Genomic DNA, 18,218 nt, shown 5'->3' on the forward strand with positions numbered 1-18,218 from the left:
GATAATTCTCCCAGTGCTGTTAAAGAGCAGAGACATGTGAGAGCAGGGTTTTCTCCAGTTATTGACCTTGTGAGTTAACTTTTGTGCTGTAACTTCCCAGAAGCAGATACCTCTTGCCCCAGCATACCCGCGGATTAAACACTTGAAATCCGCCACTATTTTTAGTGTAAAACTCTTCATTTGGAACTGTAGCATTGCTGGTATGTCTCGTGCTGTTCCGCAGGGTTTCATGAAGTCACTTCATAGCTTTTTGGTTTTTTTTTGGTTGCGTAAGTAGCTTCAGACACACTTCATTTGGGGAAAATAGCGAGGTTTCCTGGTACCTTAAGCTTCTGACATGTTAGCAGACACCCAGAGCCTTTTTCTTCTGAAGTGAAGCAACTGAAATTCTGTGTGACACTTTACAAGTTACTAAATACCCGAGATCAATTGGTGGAGGTCATTCCTGTGGCTGCCAAGCACCTCTCTTGAATTCTAATAGCAGTTGTATTACATATCAGGGCTTTTTTCCCCTCTGCTTCTTCAATAGTGATTTTTTTTTGGATATTCCAGTGTTAACTGAAAATATCTTGCCTTTTCAGACTTAATGTGGCCATGGTGGTAATCCTCTATTTCAGAATGTGAACCTATCTGTGTTTAAAGTTGCTTGTGCTGATCAGTTTGCACGTGAAATTTAAAACTGTACAGATCCTGTAAGGCACTGGTGAGTTGGTTCTCCTCAAATTAAAGTAGTTTGAAGGTATCTTGGAGGTGTCCTGGTAACTTGGTGAGAAAGCTGTGGTTCAGGTGGAGCTGTGTGCGCTGAATCTCACGACTGTTCTGCTGAAAGAGTTCATGGATTCCTCTCTGTAACTTAAATTTACTCTACTTTAAGTTAGAAAAGGAAAAAAAGGCAACCAAAGCTGTTAACAATGAGTCCTTAATTTCAGAATTTCATTTTGCTGGCAGCAGGAGTTACCTTAGGAAGGACCACTTAAAGCTTCGCAGCATCTTGTGTGCTGGGCTCTCTGGATGCTTTGCAGAGCACATCTGTGTGGGAGGGTTGTACCAGCTCAGTAATTCGAAGAGCAGCGAGCCACAGTCGTGCTGGTTGTTTTGTTGTCTTGGTCCGATGTGTTTAAAACAACTCGAATCTTGCTTGGACAGTTTGGCCTGAAGCACATGTTCTTACCAGCCAAATCAACTGAGTTATTGTGGCTAAGTAACTTATTGTTTGCCAGCCAGCTGGGGAGCTACTGTGAATTTTGAGCTGAGCTGAAAGCTTGTCAGTTTTTAGGCAAACACAGTTGCAGAATAGTATTAGGATGGTCTCAGCCCCAGTACCTGTAGAGGTTGGGGTGTGGTGCTTCAGGGCTGGCCTCGCAGTGGCACTGGCAGAGTGTGGGTACTGCAGGGCACTTCTGGGGGTTTTCGGGGTGCGTGGTTCACTCCTGAGCTTGAACTGTAGCTCACAGGTTGAGGGTAAGCTGTATTTCTTCTCCTTTTCCATTTTCCTCTGCTTCTGCTTATTAACTGCTGCAGAAGTGCTTTGCTTTCCCAGCTGAGGTCAGTAAGGTGGCTTCCATCGTGGGCCAGGCTTTCTGCTGCAGATGGCGTCTCCAAAATCAACGCGGCGTGCGTTCCTCCTCTGTGTCTGAGAGAAACAACGAGGAGTATGTTTCCTAAACAAACCCCAAATATTTGGAGCAATCTGTAATGAATCTTGTTTTGCCGTGCGTCCTTAAAAGGACTGCGTGCACATTCCTGATATTCCAGCGTGTGCCTGCTTAGCTTTGCCTTTGTCAACTTTCTTATTTTTTTCCTGTCCCTCTCTCATACTTTCAGAGGCAGTGCCAGGTGTCTTACCCAAGCATCCGCCAGCCTAGTGGGGAAGGAGAGAGCAGCCTGGAGGGCCCGATGTCCCTGCTCCCAGCTGGCACTGCCACCCAGGTGGTGCTCCGAGCTGCTCCTTGCTGTCCTCCTCCTGTGTGTGTTTGGTGCAGGGCGCCTGGAAAGCAGTGCTGCTGATGCAAACCAAGCTTGCTAAGTTGGACTGAGGGCTGTTTCAGTGGGGGGCGGTTCTTGGGTTGCTGGTTAGCAAACCCAGAGCAGTTTCCTCGTCCCCTGAACCCTGCTGGGGGTTTGTCAGAGCTGTAATGAGGGAGTGGGAAGCGTATGGGTGGAAACAAGTGCAGGGAAGGCCGTGTGTGACTCCTTCCTGGGGTCACTTCAGGCTGTCCTGACGTGTCTGGGGGAAGTGAGCGTGAGTCAGTCACCCACAGGTGATTAGCCAGGGCCAGCACAGCAGGGAATTTTTCCTTTGGCCTCTTGACTCTTTCTTTTAAAGGCTCAGTGATGTTTTATGCTAAAGATACCTGAGCAATGATCAAGAATGGTCATTTGCCCTGGAAACAACCAATAGCTAACTTTAAAACTCATTCATACTTCTCCGTGCTGCCTCTGTTTAGGGTACAACTGTGCAAGCAAGTGCTCGGCCGTCAGTGCAGCTGGGGGTTGGATACATCTGACAGGCAGGAGAGGGCACAGGGAGCTCCTCCAGCAGGTCTTCACGTGTGCTCTGCTCTGCCTTGTGATAACGTGCTGGGGACACGCTGTGTGCGTAACGTGTAGGTGCAGGGGCTGCTTGCATGGAAAGGAGAACATCAGGCACTGGTTGGCATCCAGGCTGAGGTAGCTGCCTTCTTGGAAGTGGCCTATTTTTAAGTAGATGCAAGTTGCAGAGCTTGAGGAGCTAAGAAATGCAACGGGTTCAGTGATTCAAAAAGCTCCCGTTTTCATGTTGTTGTTCAGGTATTTTATCTGACCCCAAAGCCTTGTTCACGCTTTTCCATTAATTTAGCAGCAAGGCTGTATTTATTCAAGCAGGTATGGTGGGGATTTTCCTTGTCTTTACGTTGGTTTATTTCATTTCAGGTTAATCCTGTTCAGCCTCTTCAAAGACTGAGAGTGCCTGCGCTGTTGTGCACGCATGTGTGCCTCTTATGGGGTGGTGTTTTACAGCTTTTGGGGTCAGGAGCCTGCTGCAGCCCATTGCTGCCTGACCCATGGTGTCTGTAAGGAAACTGACAGCAAACGTGGTTGAAGTGGGGGTTAATATTCTCTGTCCTTGCTTGCCTTCAGTCTTTCCCTGTGAATTTAAACCTGGGGGCTGTCGGAGGAGCTGGTGGCTCCCCGTCCTGCCCCCGTGTTCCAGTTTTGTCCCTCTCAGCTGCCTGTGCAAGAGTGCGTGCTCCAGAAAGGGCCAAGTAAATCAAGGCTGCTGCACGGTGTTTTCTTTGGGAGCTTTACACCTGGTGGCTTTGAAATCATGGAGACTGTGCAATTAAGGCCAGTAGGATTTGGCTTTGTAGGTAGCTTGTAAGCTGTCGTGTGTTTCCAGGTTTGCTTAGCTGCACTAAACCTTGCAAATATTTACATCTGCTGAAGGATAAATGTAATAGTGTCCTAGCTGCAGTAGTTGTAGTTTTTGCAACTAGCCTAATTACGGGGTTATTAAACCCGAGCAGAGATAACAGCTGCTATCTGATGGAGATGCTGTAACGGTTCTAGCAGGAGCAGCCTTGTGCAAACAGTCGTTAGTGGGTAATTAATATTTTTTAAACTGGGAGATTAAGAAGGTTTTTGAAAAAGGGCTGTTGTCTTACGGGGACACAGGTTGTGTGTTCCAGGTCTGAGCTGTCTGCAAGAGCTCGGGCTTTACTGGTGGAAGAAAAAACCTTGGGTTGTGCAAGGGAACGTGCTTCTGGAACGCACCTTAAAGGAAAAACTCCCCTTGCTGTGGCTCAGGAGCGTACCCGGAGGTGTAAGGATCCCTCTGGAGCTGGTGTAAACAATCCGAGCTGTGCCCCAGCCGCAGCCCTGTGCACGGGGGATGCAATGTGAACAATCTGGAGGCAAATGCCACTCTTCCTCTGACATTTCCCCAGCGCGAGGAATGCAGTGGGTGTCCGCGGGGAGCCATCCAGCTGGCACGGGCTGTGTCGGGACACGATTCAAAGGCTGCTTGTTTAGCTAATCAGGCACTCGTGGTTTAGGAAACGTAGTGAATTATGGCAGCGGTAAACACTGCTGAAATGTTGCTTGTAAATAGCGTTTTGTTGAGCTGTATTGAAATAAAGCATTGAATTGGAGGCTATCATCCATCCATCCGATAGGAATCAAAGCCCCAGGAATGTGCCTCCCCTTGTCAACAAAAACACGTTTGAAGGAGCTCAAACGGGGGAGATATTTGGGTAGGAAGAGAGAGATTTGGGCCGGAGAGGCTTGTGGTGACCACAGAAGAGGCAGTGCTGTAGTGACACTCGGAGTATTTTGGTGCAGATGAGCACCAGGCATTACAGCACGCAGCAGGTTTGCAAACTTCTTATAAGGAGACAGAGTGTGCAAAACAAGCCCAGTATGGTTTGATTCTGTGTGCCTTGAGTTCATCTGCTGGGAGTCTGCTACAGCAGAGCTAGGGCACACCTCACGGTGCATCCAGAAGCAAGTTTGCATCAATTTGTGGTAAAAGGGAGCTGCTTGATGCATCCTTTAGGGCACCTTCACTGTTATTTAACTCTCAGTGTTGCCAGCCCCATCCCTAAAGCACATCTACAATCTCAATTTTAAAAATAAGGTCTGGAAAGCATGTGTTGCTTGCCCATTTGTCACATCTGTATTGTCATTAGCTGAAATCCCACCAGTGAGATTTGGAAACGTGCTCTTCAAATGAAAACTTACATAACTTCAGTAATTAATTCTAGGAGATGGAAGGAACTTCTGGGAATGCCAAGTACTGCAAGGCTGGGGAATAGACTGCAGGAACTGGCAGTCCCACGTGCAGCACATGTCATGGATTTAGGGCCTTGTTGCAGCTTGCAGTGAGTGCTTGAAGGCATTGCAAAACCTCTGATGCCTCCCAGCATCAGTCCCTGCTGAGGCCTGATGGTAGGAAGCTGCTGTAGCAGCTCTCCGGGGGGGTTTAAGGGGAATAATGACAAATCCGAATTGCCTGGGCGTTGTCTGAGGGCTGTCAGTGTGTGCTGTGCTGCAGTGTGCACTTGGCAGCCTGGTGCACTGCAACTGCTGGGAATTTCGGGTCTGATCTGTCACCATTTGGGATCACGTGGGACGTTTGATTCTTTTAATTTAGATGTATTCAAAATATTTGGGTACGAAGTGACTGCTAAGCTTTAGCCAGATGTTGTCCCTAACTCAGTAGAACAACACAAAGGGTGTCGTGAGGCAGCAGAGAGCCTGCTCTTCCATCAGGATTCTTCTTTCCCTGTGGTTCCTTGGCTGTTTGCTAACTGGTGATCTTGAGCCAAAGCCACGGTGTAATTCCTGGTAAGAAAATCAGTCGTGAGAAGCTGTGTGACTTCGAGATCTGTGTGGAAGTGAAATGCTGCAGGTGGCATCCTTGGGATGAACGCAGTGTGCACTGACAGACCCAAACCTTCTCCCTGAGCATGCCTCACATCCACCCAGAAGTGGAAACGTAACGGGAACGCGGTTGTGTTGGCCATATATCCCCTGGTGTGGTCCTCTAATTGTTTTTGGGGTCTGTGCTCTTCTGCTTGTGAGCTGCTGCAGATTGGGGTTCTTAGCGGTGAGTTAGAAGTGTTTTGTTTCTTTCTCATTAAAAATGGCTTCAAGGTTCTGCTTCTTCAGCTCATGCCCCACAAGAAAACAACATAATGCTATCTAAAACAAGATCTTAATTTCAAAATCCCTCAACTATAAAGTCTGATACCGGAGTTGATGCTGTTAGAGACGATTCCACCACACCTTGTAGATGATGGATCCTGATAATTGCAGCTAAGGAATGCGTTCAGCATGAATGGTCTTGATATGAGTGTGGCACATGAGTTAGATTGCTGGGGCCTGTAGAAAATCTTGGGGCTTTTTCATTATCTTGCTTTAGAAACTACCACATTGTGTGTCTGTGGGTGTGGTTTATCTTTAATTCTCTATTGAATTATTCTTTATATCATTACTCTCAAAGGGAAGAACTGAGTGGTAACTGTAAGTTACCATGAGCTGAAGAGAAACCTGTACTGTGTCCTCTTCCAAGGCTATCCTAAACCATACTTGGAAGGGGGGAAAAAAGGCTTATTTCAAAAACCACATTAAGTGTTTGACTTCTTAGATCTGTTGGTTTGTTTTTAAGATAAGTGAGCAGGGGAAGATACAATAAAGTCACCTCTGTACTGTGAATGAACGACCTTCTGTCAGTGCTGCTGATGAAATGAAACGATAGCAAGTGTGTTCTGCTAGCTGCTTCCTGGCACAAGGGTCCTTAGCACCTCTTGATAGCCATATCTCCCAACTATTTTGGGTAGTAGAAAGAGCCTAGAAGGCAAGGTAAGTTTAAATATAGATACTTTTTTTCTCATTTCCCTTTGGGAAAAAAAGATCATTTGCAAGTTTCTTGATATTCAATTGATTTTTGTGTGTTAGGTCTGCATTAGACTATGTAGAAGCAAACTATTCCATAAGGGTTTGATCCAGAGCAGCCTGTTTGCTCTCTACAACGCATTGATTTCCAATTGTTTACTCCCCCTCCAGGAGTGGTAGAAGGTGATTTGGCTGCTGTGGAAGCTTACAAGTCGTCAGGAGGAGACATTGCCCGCCAGCTTACCGCAGATGAAGTACGCCTGCTGAATCGTCCCTCGGCTTTTGACGTGGGGTACACGCTCGTGCACCTGGCGATCCGCTTCCAGAGGCAGGACATGCTCGCCATCCTGCTCACGGAGGTGAGTTACATGGGCTGCTGCACAGAGCAAACGGGAACCTGCTGTAACGGGGCCGTTGTGTGCAGCCAGGGACCTGGAAGGTGATGTGCCAGCAGATAGACGCTGCCGTTGTTCGAGGATGTGAGCTGCTGCCTTGCGCCTTTTTGCTCTTGGATGTTTCTCCCTGAGAAGCAATTTTACTTAAAAACTGTCTGGGTCTGGTGGTCTCGAGGACGCTCAGCTCGCCTATTAAAAGGTGCAGTCGTGGCACGTGTCCTGACCTCACCGGCGTGGAAGCTGCTAGCTATTGTGTGGCTTCCTGTGCCTTGGGTGGGGGAGAGGAAATGCCCCGAAGGCAGAGCTCTGAGATCAATGGCAGCTTAATTTTTTCTGAGTTTTGTTAATGAATAAGTCTACCTGGCAATGAAGTGCTCCTTTCTTTCTTCCCTGGGATTCCTGGGAGCAAATACCTTGCTTTGCAAAATTACTCCATTTTTCCACTCTTCACTGTTGCCTAGACTAGTTGGTTCCTCTGCCTCCTTGCTCTGGCATGTTCCAGTTCCTTCTGTTTTTTTCTCTGGAGCACCTTCCTTCTGGTGATCTTAGCCCATGGTCCACCTTTCCCTCGTAGGAGGCCCACGGCTATTGTTCTGTTTCTTGGTTTCTTCATTCTCTGACTTAGTTTCTCACCTGATCAAAGACAAAATTGTATTCTGCTGTTGCCCCTCCTTTATTCTGCCTGCTGCCCTCCCTGTTTTGATGTGTAATGCAATTCTGAAGCATGTGTTCATGAGGAAAGCAGCCTGCCTCAGAAGAAGGGCACGAGGATGGTGGAATGTGTAGAGTTGAGTAATTAAACAGAGCAGATGAAGCAAGACAAATGGACCTAAAGTCTTGACGGGTACATACTTACATGACGTGACTAATACCAGGACTTTTTGTGCAGCTCACATAGTTTTCTGCGTGGATAAAGTTAATTTGCTGAAAAACAAAAACAGAAAAAGTTCTAAGAATATCAGTTCTTAGAAATACTTAAGAGTCTGAAAATGTCTGGCACTACTTGAGCCATAGTGATGCCTTCCTTTGCTAGGGTATTAATTAGAGAAAATATCTTCTAAAGATTTGTTTAAATACCCAGTGTCACCCCGATGTCACTTGCCCTGTATCACTGTATGAGTTCCTTCTGCCTCTAGGTGGAATCCAGATAAATGTGTCTTACACTAATAACTTTTGGGAAGCTTCTCAGTAGGAAACTGTGCTATGGTAATGAATTGTAATGTTAAATGTAATCAGGGCTCACGTATAAATTTTGAGGTATATTTATTATCTGTTGCTTTTCTTGCTTTCTTATTTCTACTGGAAGAAGTCATCTGTTAATTCAGTTCATTGATTTAAAGAGATTTTTAGCCAGTTCTGCTATCAGGTACGTTCTAAATGAGACATTAATTCATTGAGAGTAACTGTATTTTATCCTTCAGAGTACTAATGTTTATACCTTCAGTGCAGCACTTATTAAAAACAAACAAACAAAAAAAAACACAAAAAACTTTTCCTTGATGGAGATGACTCCAAGTCTTCACACCTAACTAGAAACAACCTGAGTGCAGTAACTGTTGTGTTCCAGGTGTCACAGCATGCAGCGAAGTGCATTCCTGCCATGGTGTGTCCAGAGGTCACAGAACAAATCCGTCGCGAAATCGCTGCGTCTCTTCATCAGCGGAAGGGAGACTTCGCTTGCTATTTTCTGACTGACCTTGTGACGTTTACGTTACCTGCAGGTAGCTGTGAAATTCTTCTTGCTGCTGGGTGGTTGGGTTTTTTGGCTGTTAGATTTGTTCCTGTAAGCTAGTTGAGAGTTGTTTTGGATGTGTATTTTGATTTCTGTACATCATTCTTTTGAAGTTGTTATCCTCTTCAGACATGAGGAAATGGAAGAAAAGTTGAGTCATGTAAGGGAAGGCTGTGTAAAGATGGGAGCTCAGATGTTTCTGGGCTCTCATAGGATTTTTCCCATAACTATGTTAGTTTCAGTCCTTTCCTGTAAGGCCCAGAGCTGCCACTTAGATATGTACTGATTATAGCAGTAACACTTTTTGAGTACTTGGAGGTACTCTGATATCAAGGGAATGCTTTTCAACAGTTTGCCCATTAACAAACCAAACAAAACCAATAATTATTAGTTTTTATTTTTCTTTTAAATTTTCATTAGCAGTTTTCCTTGAATAGAAGTACTACCAGAGGTAAGAAATACATAGATGTAAATTCTACTGATCACTAGATTCATCTGTCTTCTTTTTATAAAGCAATAGCACTGAGAACTCTGTCTGGAACCTCCTGTGGCTAAGTGGTTGCAAGCCTGGCTTATTTTTATACCCTTACCTTTTCTATGCAATATAGAGTCCCTTACACGTGTCCATGTGCGTGTGCAGATACGTAACATAGTTTTGCCCTATAAAAATAAATGTGTTGGAATTTGAGCAGGTGTAATAGTGATGATTGTTTGACAAGATACAGGAATCGCAAAAGTTTTTCCCATTATGCAACTTCACCTTTCTTTAATGCAGATGTATAGTTGCAGGTTCTGTTTGCAAGGCTCTTGGAGCAGTTGCTAGCACTGGCACTTCCCATGCCCCAGCTCTGTAGTTTTCTCATTTTCTGCCTTCTAACCTGCAAGCTGTGGCCTGCAGACCGTTGGGGTTATCTAAACTATTTTGCTGATGCCTACATGCAATGCCTGAAAGCTGGTCTTCTGTATGAGACCAAGTCCCCTGGCAAACAGTACCGCCAGGTGAGACCAGAGAGGGGAAGACTTCCAGAAAAGGTGGAAAACTGCTACTCTGAATTGAAGCAGTCCTAAATACAGTAGGGGTGAAAATGCTCTTTTTTTTCCATGTCAGTGTGGTTCCCTACTTCACTTTTGCCTTCAGAGAATTCTGTTCTTACTCCACGTGTGCTGAGACGATCCTCTCTGTGTAAGAGGCGTGACGGTCACTCTGAGATCTTCATTTTAAAATAGTGTGCTCTGTGAAGCCTGTGATCGCAAAGGACAGGTCTGAAAGATGAGTTTTTACAAAAAGGCATTAGGGATGGTAGGGCAAAAGCTGTTAAATTCTCCCGAGCATCAACTGGCAACATTTCTCTTTTATGGTAACACTAAGTGACTTTTTTATTTTCCAATTTTTCCAGATATTGAAGACTTACCGCCCACAGTCCAAGAGAAGTTATTTGATGAAGTACTTGATAGAGATGTTCAGAAAGGTAAATGTTCTTGAGAACGGTTGGAATTTCTCTTTACTTGGCAGTAGAGAAATATTTCTCTTCAATAAAATGTACATGTATAAATAAGGCATTTTTGCCTGAAGTTGTTTTCAATATAGATTTGATGCTTTCAAGTTAATCTCCACCCTGAAATTATTTTAATGTTCACATTCTATATAAGAGGCAGAGTGAGAATGGAGTCTTACAAATTATTTATAATGCATCTTTGGATCTCATTGTGTGTCCTTCTGTTGTTAGCTTGCTTGTTAGCTTTACAGCTTCAAGTCACGTGCTTTTTAGAGAAAATTGAACAGTTTTCTTCTTTGGTAGCAATCCTCAAGCAATTGATGTGATGTTTCTTTAAGGCTAGCATATGTGTTTTTCCTTTTCCTGAGAGCACATAGCCCAGGGAAGTTCTTTTAGCTGCAGCAGTTCATCTACATTTGTAGTATGAGGGAAAATTAATTTTATTAATGTAAATGGGTAAATCGGTGAGATTATGCCATTAATGTGCTGTTTGGATTCAGAGACTTCAAAAGCAAAGGAGATTTTTAAGACGCTGTCATATTGCAGAGCTAGAAGAGGAATCTCCCATCATTAACTGGTCGCTGGAACTGGGCACCCGCTTGGACAGCAGGTTATATGCACTTTGGAATCGGACTGCAGGGGACTGCCTGCTGGATTCAGTACTACAAGCTACTTGGGGCATTTACGACAAAGATTCAGTGCTGCGGAAAGCTCTTCACGACAGTTTACACGACTGCTCACATTGGTGAGTTTTTATGCCAGCTTGGGACAGCTTTCCACGTAGCGCAGTAGCTGATTGTGGTATGCCAACAACAAAAAAAAGGCAAACTTGTTCTGGGCTCTGTGGATCAAAGGTGTTGGATCAGTGTGATTCACGTCATAATCTAGTTCTAGTTTATTTTATACACACCGCTGGAAACTTGGGCGTCCTGACATCAGTCACGGTTTGTGATCTTCAGCAAGTAGCAAGTAAAACAAAGTAAATATTTCACGCTGTGTGCTTGTCAGGAGTGCGCTAGCAGCAGTTAGAAGTGGAATTTCCGTGTACTTTAATGCAGATCATGTACATGCTGTGTGTTGTTGCTGTCAGTGGACAGTTTGCAGAAGATTGTTAGAAGTTAGCATTTAATTCCTATATAAAGTTTTCAGTGTTTTCCTTCCATCTGCTCGGTTACAGCTTTATTCAGTACTGCTCTTTTTGTTCCTGTTCTGGCTGCTCAGATAATGGCAGTAAAGCACAGAGCGTTGGCATTTCACTAGCGCTGTCATTTGGCTGTAGAATTAATGTATCTTTCCTAATTAACTTGTGGTGTTTTACACTGGCAACCTTCTTTACTCCAATGCTGTGGTTTGCCTCTGGAAGGAGAACCTTCATAGTTGGAACCCAGCTGGTCTACACCAGCACCAAGTGAGCAATGGCACTAAGGCAGGATATTGGTGAAGGCTAACGTAAGGCAGAGGAGGTCAATTTTTTTTTTGTTCTTACCATTAAGGACAGAAACTATCAGCCAGCGTGCTAGAGAGAGAGCCTGTCCCCTTTCTTAGGAAGTCAAAGAAGGTTACCTGTAGGGATACATGTAAGCAGCTTTTGTGAGTGCTGCCCCCAGCTACTTGCTGTTTCTCCAAACACTCAGAATTAGCATCCAGAGGTGGATGCAGTGCAGAGGTGCTTTGCTCTTCTCTTGAGATCGTGTCTCCGAATGGCTCTGTCACTGCTTTACGGTTGTTTATAGCGGAATGTGCATCTTGACCACACAGGAATGTGCCTGGCCTCACAGGCAGTTCTTCTAAGGCCAGAACAGAAATTTATGACGGGTCAGATTTTGTGCTTTATGGTAACAAAAACAAGCATGGTATGCAAAAGCGTGCAGCAGACTACTGAGCTTTAAACCAATCTTCCAAAATGTTAACGTGAGCTGTTGTTGGCTTACTCTCGTGTCAAACATTACGCTCGTTATTTACAGTGCAGTAAGTCTGGGTAAGCTTTTCAGCTCATAGTCTAGGTAGAGGTTGCATTTTATTCCAAATTCAGTATTTATTCATGTTGAAAGCACAGGGGTGTGCTTCATCTGGTTCCTGCACACCTTTATAGCTGTTGGAATGCAGTTGCTCACCTTCAGCCTGCATAATGCTATGTCCTAGTTTGTCATTAGGAAAAGCAGCACCCGTCTGCAGAGCCGTGTCCTTGGTAGGAACTCATCTGCCTCTAGATGGAAATTCTTCAAGAATTAACTGGCACTGGGTGGTGAAAATACATCAGGCTTCAGCCAGAATTCCTTTCTGGGTTCCTAAACCCCCCCCCCCCGAGCAAGGTGCCCAGCCCCAGGTCCCGGTGGGTTTGAAGCTCTCCAGGAGGAGCCCCCAGCCCCTCTCTGGGCAGCCTGTGCCAGGGCTGCGGCACCCGCCCAGCACAGACGTGCTGCTGGAGGCCAGGGGCAGCCCCCGGGGCTCCAGCTTGGGGCTGAGGCCCCATTTGAATAGAAACAGATCCAGGTAAGTCCAGAAGATGCCCTGTACGTGTATTATTGTGAGGATATATTACCCTCACAATGATTGTGTTGGCTTCACAGTCTTGGCTAAACCCCTGTTCTTAATGCGAAGCTGGGGTCTTTTGGTAGTACAGTGGTTGGATGGAGTTTAAAATTTAAAAAGCCAGCGTATGCTCTTTAATACAGTTGTCATTTTGCTGTGTAGTTGATTAAGAAAGAAAACACTGGGACTGAAGTAGCATATAAAGTGCTTATTTTTAATAGAACAGAAATTAAAACCTTATGACTTAGTATAAATGGGATCAGTTGTGTTTTCTGGTATCTAATTCTTTAATTCCAATCCATGCTGCTCTGTATCTCTCCCATGTAATATTACCCTCCTCTTTGCTCCAAAAGCTGACACAAAACAGATTCTGCTTATTAACTATAGTCTTTTTGAAGTTGATCTGCTGGCACTGTGGAGTGAATTGGCACATGAGCTGGTTAAAGAAGAGAATACCTGTATTGTTTGTGTGAGAACAGTGAGTAATTGTCTTACATGAGATGGAACGTCTTGGTTTGTTTGCCATAGGTCAACACTTCAAAAATAAATAAGGCTAAATAAGACTTCAAAAAAGCTATTACAAGACGTATCAAACTAGCCAGGAGCCTGTTAGGAACCTGCATCTATTACAGCATGTTTGCTGTAGGCATGACGATACTAAGTGATTTCTTAAATGAGGATTAGCAAATGGAATCTCATGAAGATCTTAAAAAAACAAAACAAACTATCCACAAACCTATTTTCCTGATGTATGCTGTCTTTTTTTATTGTTTGTTACAGATTTGGGAGAAAGGGTTACAAGGGCTGAGTGCTGCTGTCAGACATACAGCATGTATTTTTGTACGAGTGCATATTTTTGTCTTCACCATTCTATGCCTTCCCCCCATGTTTTAGGTTCTATACACGCTGGAAAGAATGGGAATCGTGGTATTCCCAAAGCTTTGGTTTACATTTCTCGTTGCGTGAGGAACAGTGGCAGGAAGATTGGGCATTCATACTCTCTCTTGCAAGCCAGGTAAGAAAACTTCTTCGTTGCTTGCCATTGGAAAGGATATTTTAATCTGTCTGAAAAGAAATTTTAAGAACTGAGAGTGCTCTTCAGGAATAAGGGTTTTATTTTACAAAGAAAACCATTCCTCTGAAGCCAGTGATCTTAAACTCTTACTGACTAGGCTCTTCCAGCCAAGTTGGGAAAACTTCATTTGAAAATAATTTATTTTGATCTTACTGTTAGGCAAGACCAGATCTTACTGGTCTGCTTAATAGCCTACCTCTTGCAACTTGCATCTCCTGGAACATACCTGTAAGTCTGTAAGCTTAAACTATTGAGAATTTGGCAATTTGGTATTTACACCACCCCTCCAAAATGAGAATTACATCTCAATAAGCTTCCAACTATAGGAATAGCTTAGCTCCTCTTCTAAAGCATATGTGCGTGGCTTTTTATTGTTGCTCTTTTCCTGTCATTTGTTTTGGACGTGCTCTTTTCCCATCGTCAAAAGATATTTACCCTAACCTTTCCCCAAACAAGTGAATTTATTTTCAGACTAAATATTTTGCAGAGCTTCACTACTAACTGCGGGATGAGATCTTAGATTGAATCGGGGAGATGGGACAAAGAATTACTGCAGATGATTAAGTTATTTTGCAGGCTGAAATGTTTCTTTGCTTATCTGTAACTGACATGTAATAGTCTTCTACTCCAATTTTTGTCAAACCAGATCGCTCTTAAAGCATTCTGTCTCAATTTGGGGAATGTTTTTCAAATTTCAAAGTAGAGAGAGTAAGTTCCTTTTCAGATGTTCTCTTTGTTTATGTTTGGTGCAGCCTGGAGCAAGTTTGGAGCAGACACACATTTTTGTACTTGCACATATTCTTAGAAGACCAATTATAGTTTATGGAGTAAAATATTTTAAGAGTTTCCGAGGAGAAACATTAGGATATACCCGTTTTCAAGGTAAGCCTTTATTTTTATTTTTTCCGATTTAATATTAAAAAATGTTTAGTTATAAACTGTAAACATAAAGGCAGTAGAAAGGAGAGTGACACAAGCTACTAGATGGCAGGGGGTGGAGTACTATTTGATGTAAGCTTTCTTTTACTATTAAAAAGAACAAAAACCCCACAAAACTTTCAGCCTTTCATTCTGTGATGGATGTGCTGTCTTGAACCACAGGGTAAAAAGTCATTTGACCTCCACGCAGCAAGCTCTTAGCCTATAATTTATTAAAGGTGCTCTGGTTTGTGTGAACTTCTCAAAAGTCGTGTGGTTTGTACTGCTGTAAGACACGGGAGGCTCAACAACTGGAATCTGAAATTCTGCATCTGAAATTCTCCTTGGTGCTGGTAGCAGCAGCAGCTGTAAATGTTCACTTCACCTTGTATTTGGCATTTCTGGAGGGATGCTCTCCGGTGTACTTCCTAAACCTGGGGGGAAGGCAGGCAAAAGGTGTTTGTATTCTTTGTAGTGGTGTAATTTCTCAGGAGTAATGTGTTTGGGTGTTTTTTCAGCATGGAGGGGTGTGCCTTGTCGTCCTGCAGCACGGTAGGAGGTGAATTGTGAAGCAGCCAGTGAAAAGGAGCTGCCCTCAAAGCAAGAGGCAGGGGTATACAAGGAAAGGTAGAGAGATTAAAAAAAGGTGGAAAATGATAAAGCTGAACTTCTTTAGTACTTAATTAAGGAGGTGGCCACTCACTGGCATGGATGCCCCAGAGGCTGACAAGGAAGGGGTTCTGTTCACGCGCTCTACAGCCAGCCTGTTGTGGGAGGTACCAGATCAGGCAGATCCTAGAAGCCCCTTTTGATTATCTAAGCATAAAGTAAGCTGAGAGAGGTGGCAAACCCATAATAATTAGAAGAATTCCGGGCTGTGGTGTTACAGTCAAATATAACTGCTTACTGAAGGCTTTCTGGAGACTGCAGTCCTCAGAAGATCTGAGAAGCTGTTGGGCTTGTAAGTTCTGGGTGGCGACCAAGTGTCCTGCGTGAGGAATGGGGAAGTGAAATTCTTTGAAGAGCGTGAAATTTGGTACCCATAGTTGCATGTTATCTGTGATTTGAGATGATAGAGGTATCGTCCGGGGAGGAACAGTCATATAGATAGCACGCTTGGGGTTTTTGTTGCTTTTTTAACTTAAAGGCTGAGCGGTTTGCAAAACAGTTTTTATTTTGTAATTGGGCATCGAGGCAAGGAAGTGTGCTTCAGCCTAACCGTGCTGAAACAGTTCCCTTGCTCCGTGAACCAGGAGGTAACCGGGTGCCCGGGGCAGCCTTGTGCTAGGCCCGTTTCCAGGAATTCAGTGGGACAAATATTAATGATGTGTGCCTGCCACGAGCTGCGTCCATCCGTCCAGACACACAACACCAACAGGTGAACGCAGGAGTCCTGTCTCAAGTGACCTGAAGTTGCTTCTCTCCCCGTCCAACCACATTTTTGTGGTTAATGTGTGCTAATTAAATGCTCAGCACAGCTGAAGCCCAGTAGCTGTGTGGCGCTTGCACGCAGGGTAGCACGAGCTGCTGAGACGGGTCTCCTGGGATGGTACAAGGCAACTTCTGTGCTCATGAGCTCTGCTGAGCAAGTGCCCTCTTTTCAGCAGCTTTGAGGCGTGCTCAGGGTTTTGTGAGCCTGCTGTGAATCCCCTAAGTGTCAGACTCGTTACCTGCGTGGCCACTGACTGTTAATGCTTCTTTAAATATTAAGGCTTTGGCAGCAAAAGATCTGTTTACCCAGCCTGAAGCATTCTCCTGGTCTAGCTGCGTGCACTCAGTGGCGTGAACGTACAGCTTTTAAAATTAAAGAGGAGAAAAGGTGACCGAAACCATCAGCTCAGGTTTGGGAAACCAAATCCTGCGTGGATGGCTGCCAGGGTAGGCGTTAGCCCCTGCTCTTCGTTTTCTGTGGCGTTTCTGTCAATCTTCACCCTCCCAACTCAATTTGTCACAATTCCTCTTATAAATGCACATCCTGACATGATCAGATCAGTCCCACTTCTGAGCGGGACCGGGTAGGACCTGATGACAGCTCCTTGCAGCTGGTGGGAAGAAAGGGAGGAGCGGTCACCCTAAGAAGATGCTCTATGGATTTGTCCTCAAATCCAGATTTTTGTAATAAAAACTTGTGCAGCTCTGCGTCTTTCCAACTCTTTTTAGATTTCCCTTGCTCCCCGGTTAAAGAACGGGGGGAAAGGGACAAATACTGGCGTAGCCCATACTGACTTTTGTTGTAGCAAAGCAAAATTGAGTTCTAAACTTGTGGCAAGCCTCCAAAGCCTCCCCCTGCCTCAGATTTCCATTTTCCTGCTGCCCTGCCCCGTCCGTGGATGCAGGAGGAGAAGCGGAGCGCCTTGCTGAGCCGCAGTGCCTGCTCCTGACTTGCTGGCAGCAGCTGTAGTACGGGAGGTTGCTATGCTACGTGTGCACTTCAGTTTGTGCACGGCTATTTTTAAACTGTCACAAGGTGAGGCGTGCTTTTGCCCAAGTTGTCTTGCAGCAGTACACACCAAGAATTGTTTACGTTCCTAGAAGAAAAGAGCTCTGGGCTTGTTATGAGGTTTATTCTGGGTTTATTGCTGCACCTCGAGCGAATTGCTGGCTTTAGTGCTAAAAAGGGTAGGGAGAAAAACGGCAATTTCTCTTAAAGCCTGTAAATAAAATAAAATAATAATAATAAATAATAATAAAAAAATCCGTTTAGCCAAAAGCTGTGCATGAAGATGCTTCCCGTAGCTCTGAGTCCTGCCCTTTGCTCTGCCCCGCAGGTGTGTATTTGCCTTTGTTGTGGGAACAGAGTTTCTGCTGGAAGAGTCCCATCGCTCTGGGCTACACGAGGGGCCATTTCTCCGCTCTGGTTGCCATGGAGAACGACGGGTATGGCAATCGAGGTGCTGGTGCTAACCTCAACACTGACGACGATGTCACCGTTACCTTTCTGCCCTTGGTGGACAGCGAGAGGAAACTATTGCACATTCACTTCCTTTCTGCTCAGGAGGTAAGAGCTGTTCCTGCAGCTGGTGGCCTCAGCCAGCTCTGCAGCTCCAGTGGTTTTGCAGCCCAAGTACTGCAGGGAACATAGGCTGTTCTGCTCCCTTCCCATCATCCAGGCTCATTCGGGAAGATATTTTCCCTCATCCTTGATGTTTGTTGATAGTTCTGTAAGCTGAATGTAAATACACTCTGCAAGTGTACCTTGAAAGGGCCTAGAAATAAGGATTCTGACACTAGTGCCAGCTGAATGCTTTTTAATGAATGCAATGTAAATACTGGCAGGTATTTACAGCACGGGCTACCTATTTAATTGTAATGAAACACAACTCGTTTCTTCTTTAATAGCCACAGTAATGACAGGGAACCAGCTCAGTAAAGTGCTTACATGAGGGAGGGGATGGAAACACGAAGTCACTGCAAAAGGTGGGCATCTTGTAAAGGAAGGAGAGAAAGTATCAACTTCAGAGTTTAAGGAGGGAGGTTTTTATGTTTTAGTGATGTCTTACAAGAGGAAGTGCTCTGTGTCAAGTACTGCTAGGCTGCTGAAAGCTGCTTTGTAAACAGAAGGCTCTTGTAGGGCTTGTCATCCCTATACTTTGTGCCTTCTGTAAATAATTAGCTTCTCACAACTGATTGAAATGTAGGACAGCCACGTTGCAAATACCTGTTTGGAAAATTCAGCAGAAAAATAGCTGGAGAAT

The 18,218-nt window shown here is 44.6% G+C and overlaps 1 protein-coding gene across 4 annotated transcripts in view; it reads left to right on the forward strand.

Annotated features, from left to right (window-relative positions):
- Positions 1-18,218, forward strand: part of ZRANB1 (zinc finger RANBP2-type containing 1) — a 36,535-nt gene that overhangs the window by 13,027 nt on the left and 5,290 nt on the right. For all 4 annotated transcript variants that reach the window (XM_084525982.1, XM_084525979.1, XM_084525981.1 and 1 more), the window contains 7 exons: positions 6,547-6,734; positions 8,338-8,491; positions 9,900-9,971; positions 10,545-10,743; positions 13,425-13,545; positions 14,358-14,487; positions 17,292-17,521. In XM_084525982.1, the coding sequence (XP_084382108.1) occupies positions 6,547-6,734; positions 8,338-8,491; positions 9,900-9,971; positions 10,545-10,743; positions 13,425-13,545; positions 14,358-14,487; positions 17,292-17,521 (1,094 nt within the window). The remainder of the gene's footprint in view (positions 1-6,546; positions 6,735-8,337; positions 8,492-9,899; positions 9,972-10,544; positions 10,744-13,424; positions 13,546-14,357; positions 14,488-17,291; positions 17,522-18,218) is intronic.

Source organism: Aythya ferina, assembly GCF_964211825.1.
Source record: "Aythya ferina genome assembly, chromosome: 7".
NCBI lineage: Eukaryota > Metazoa > Chordata > Aves > Anseriformes > Anatidae > Aythya > Aythya ferina.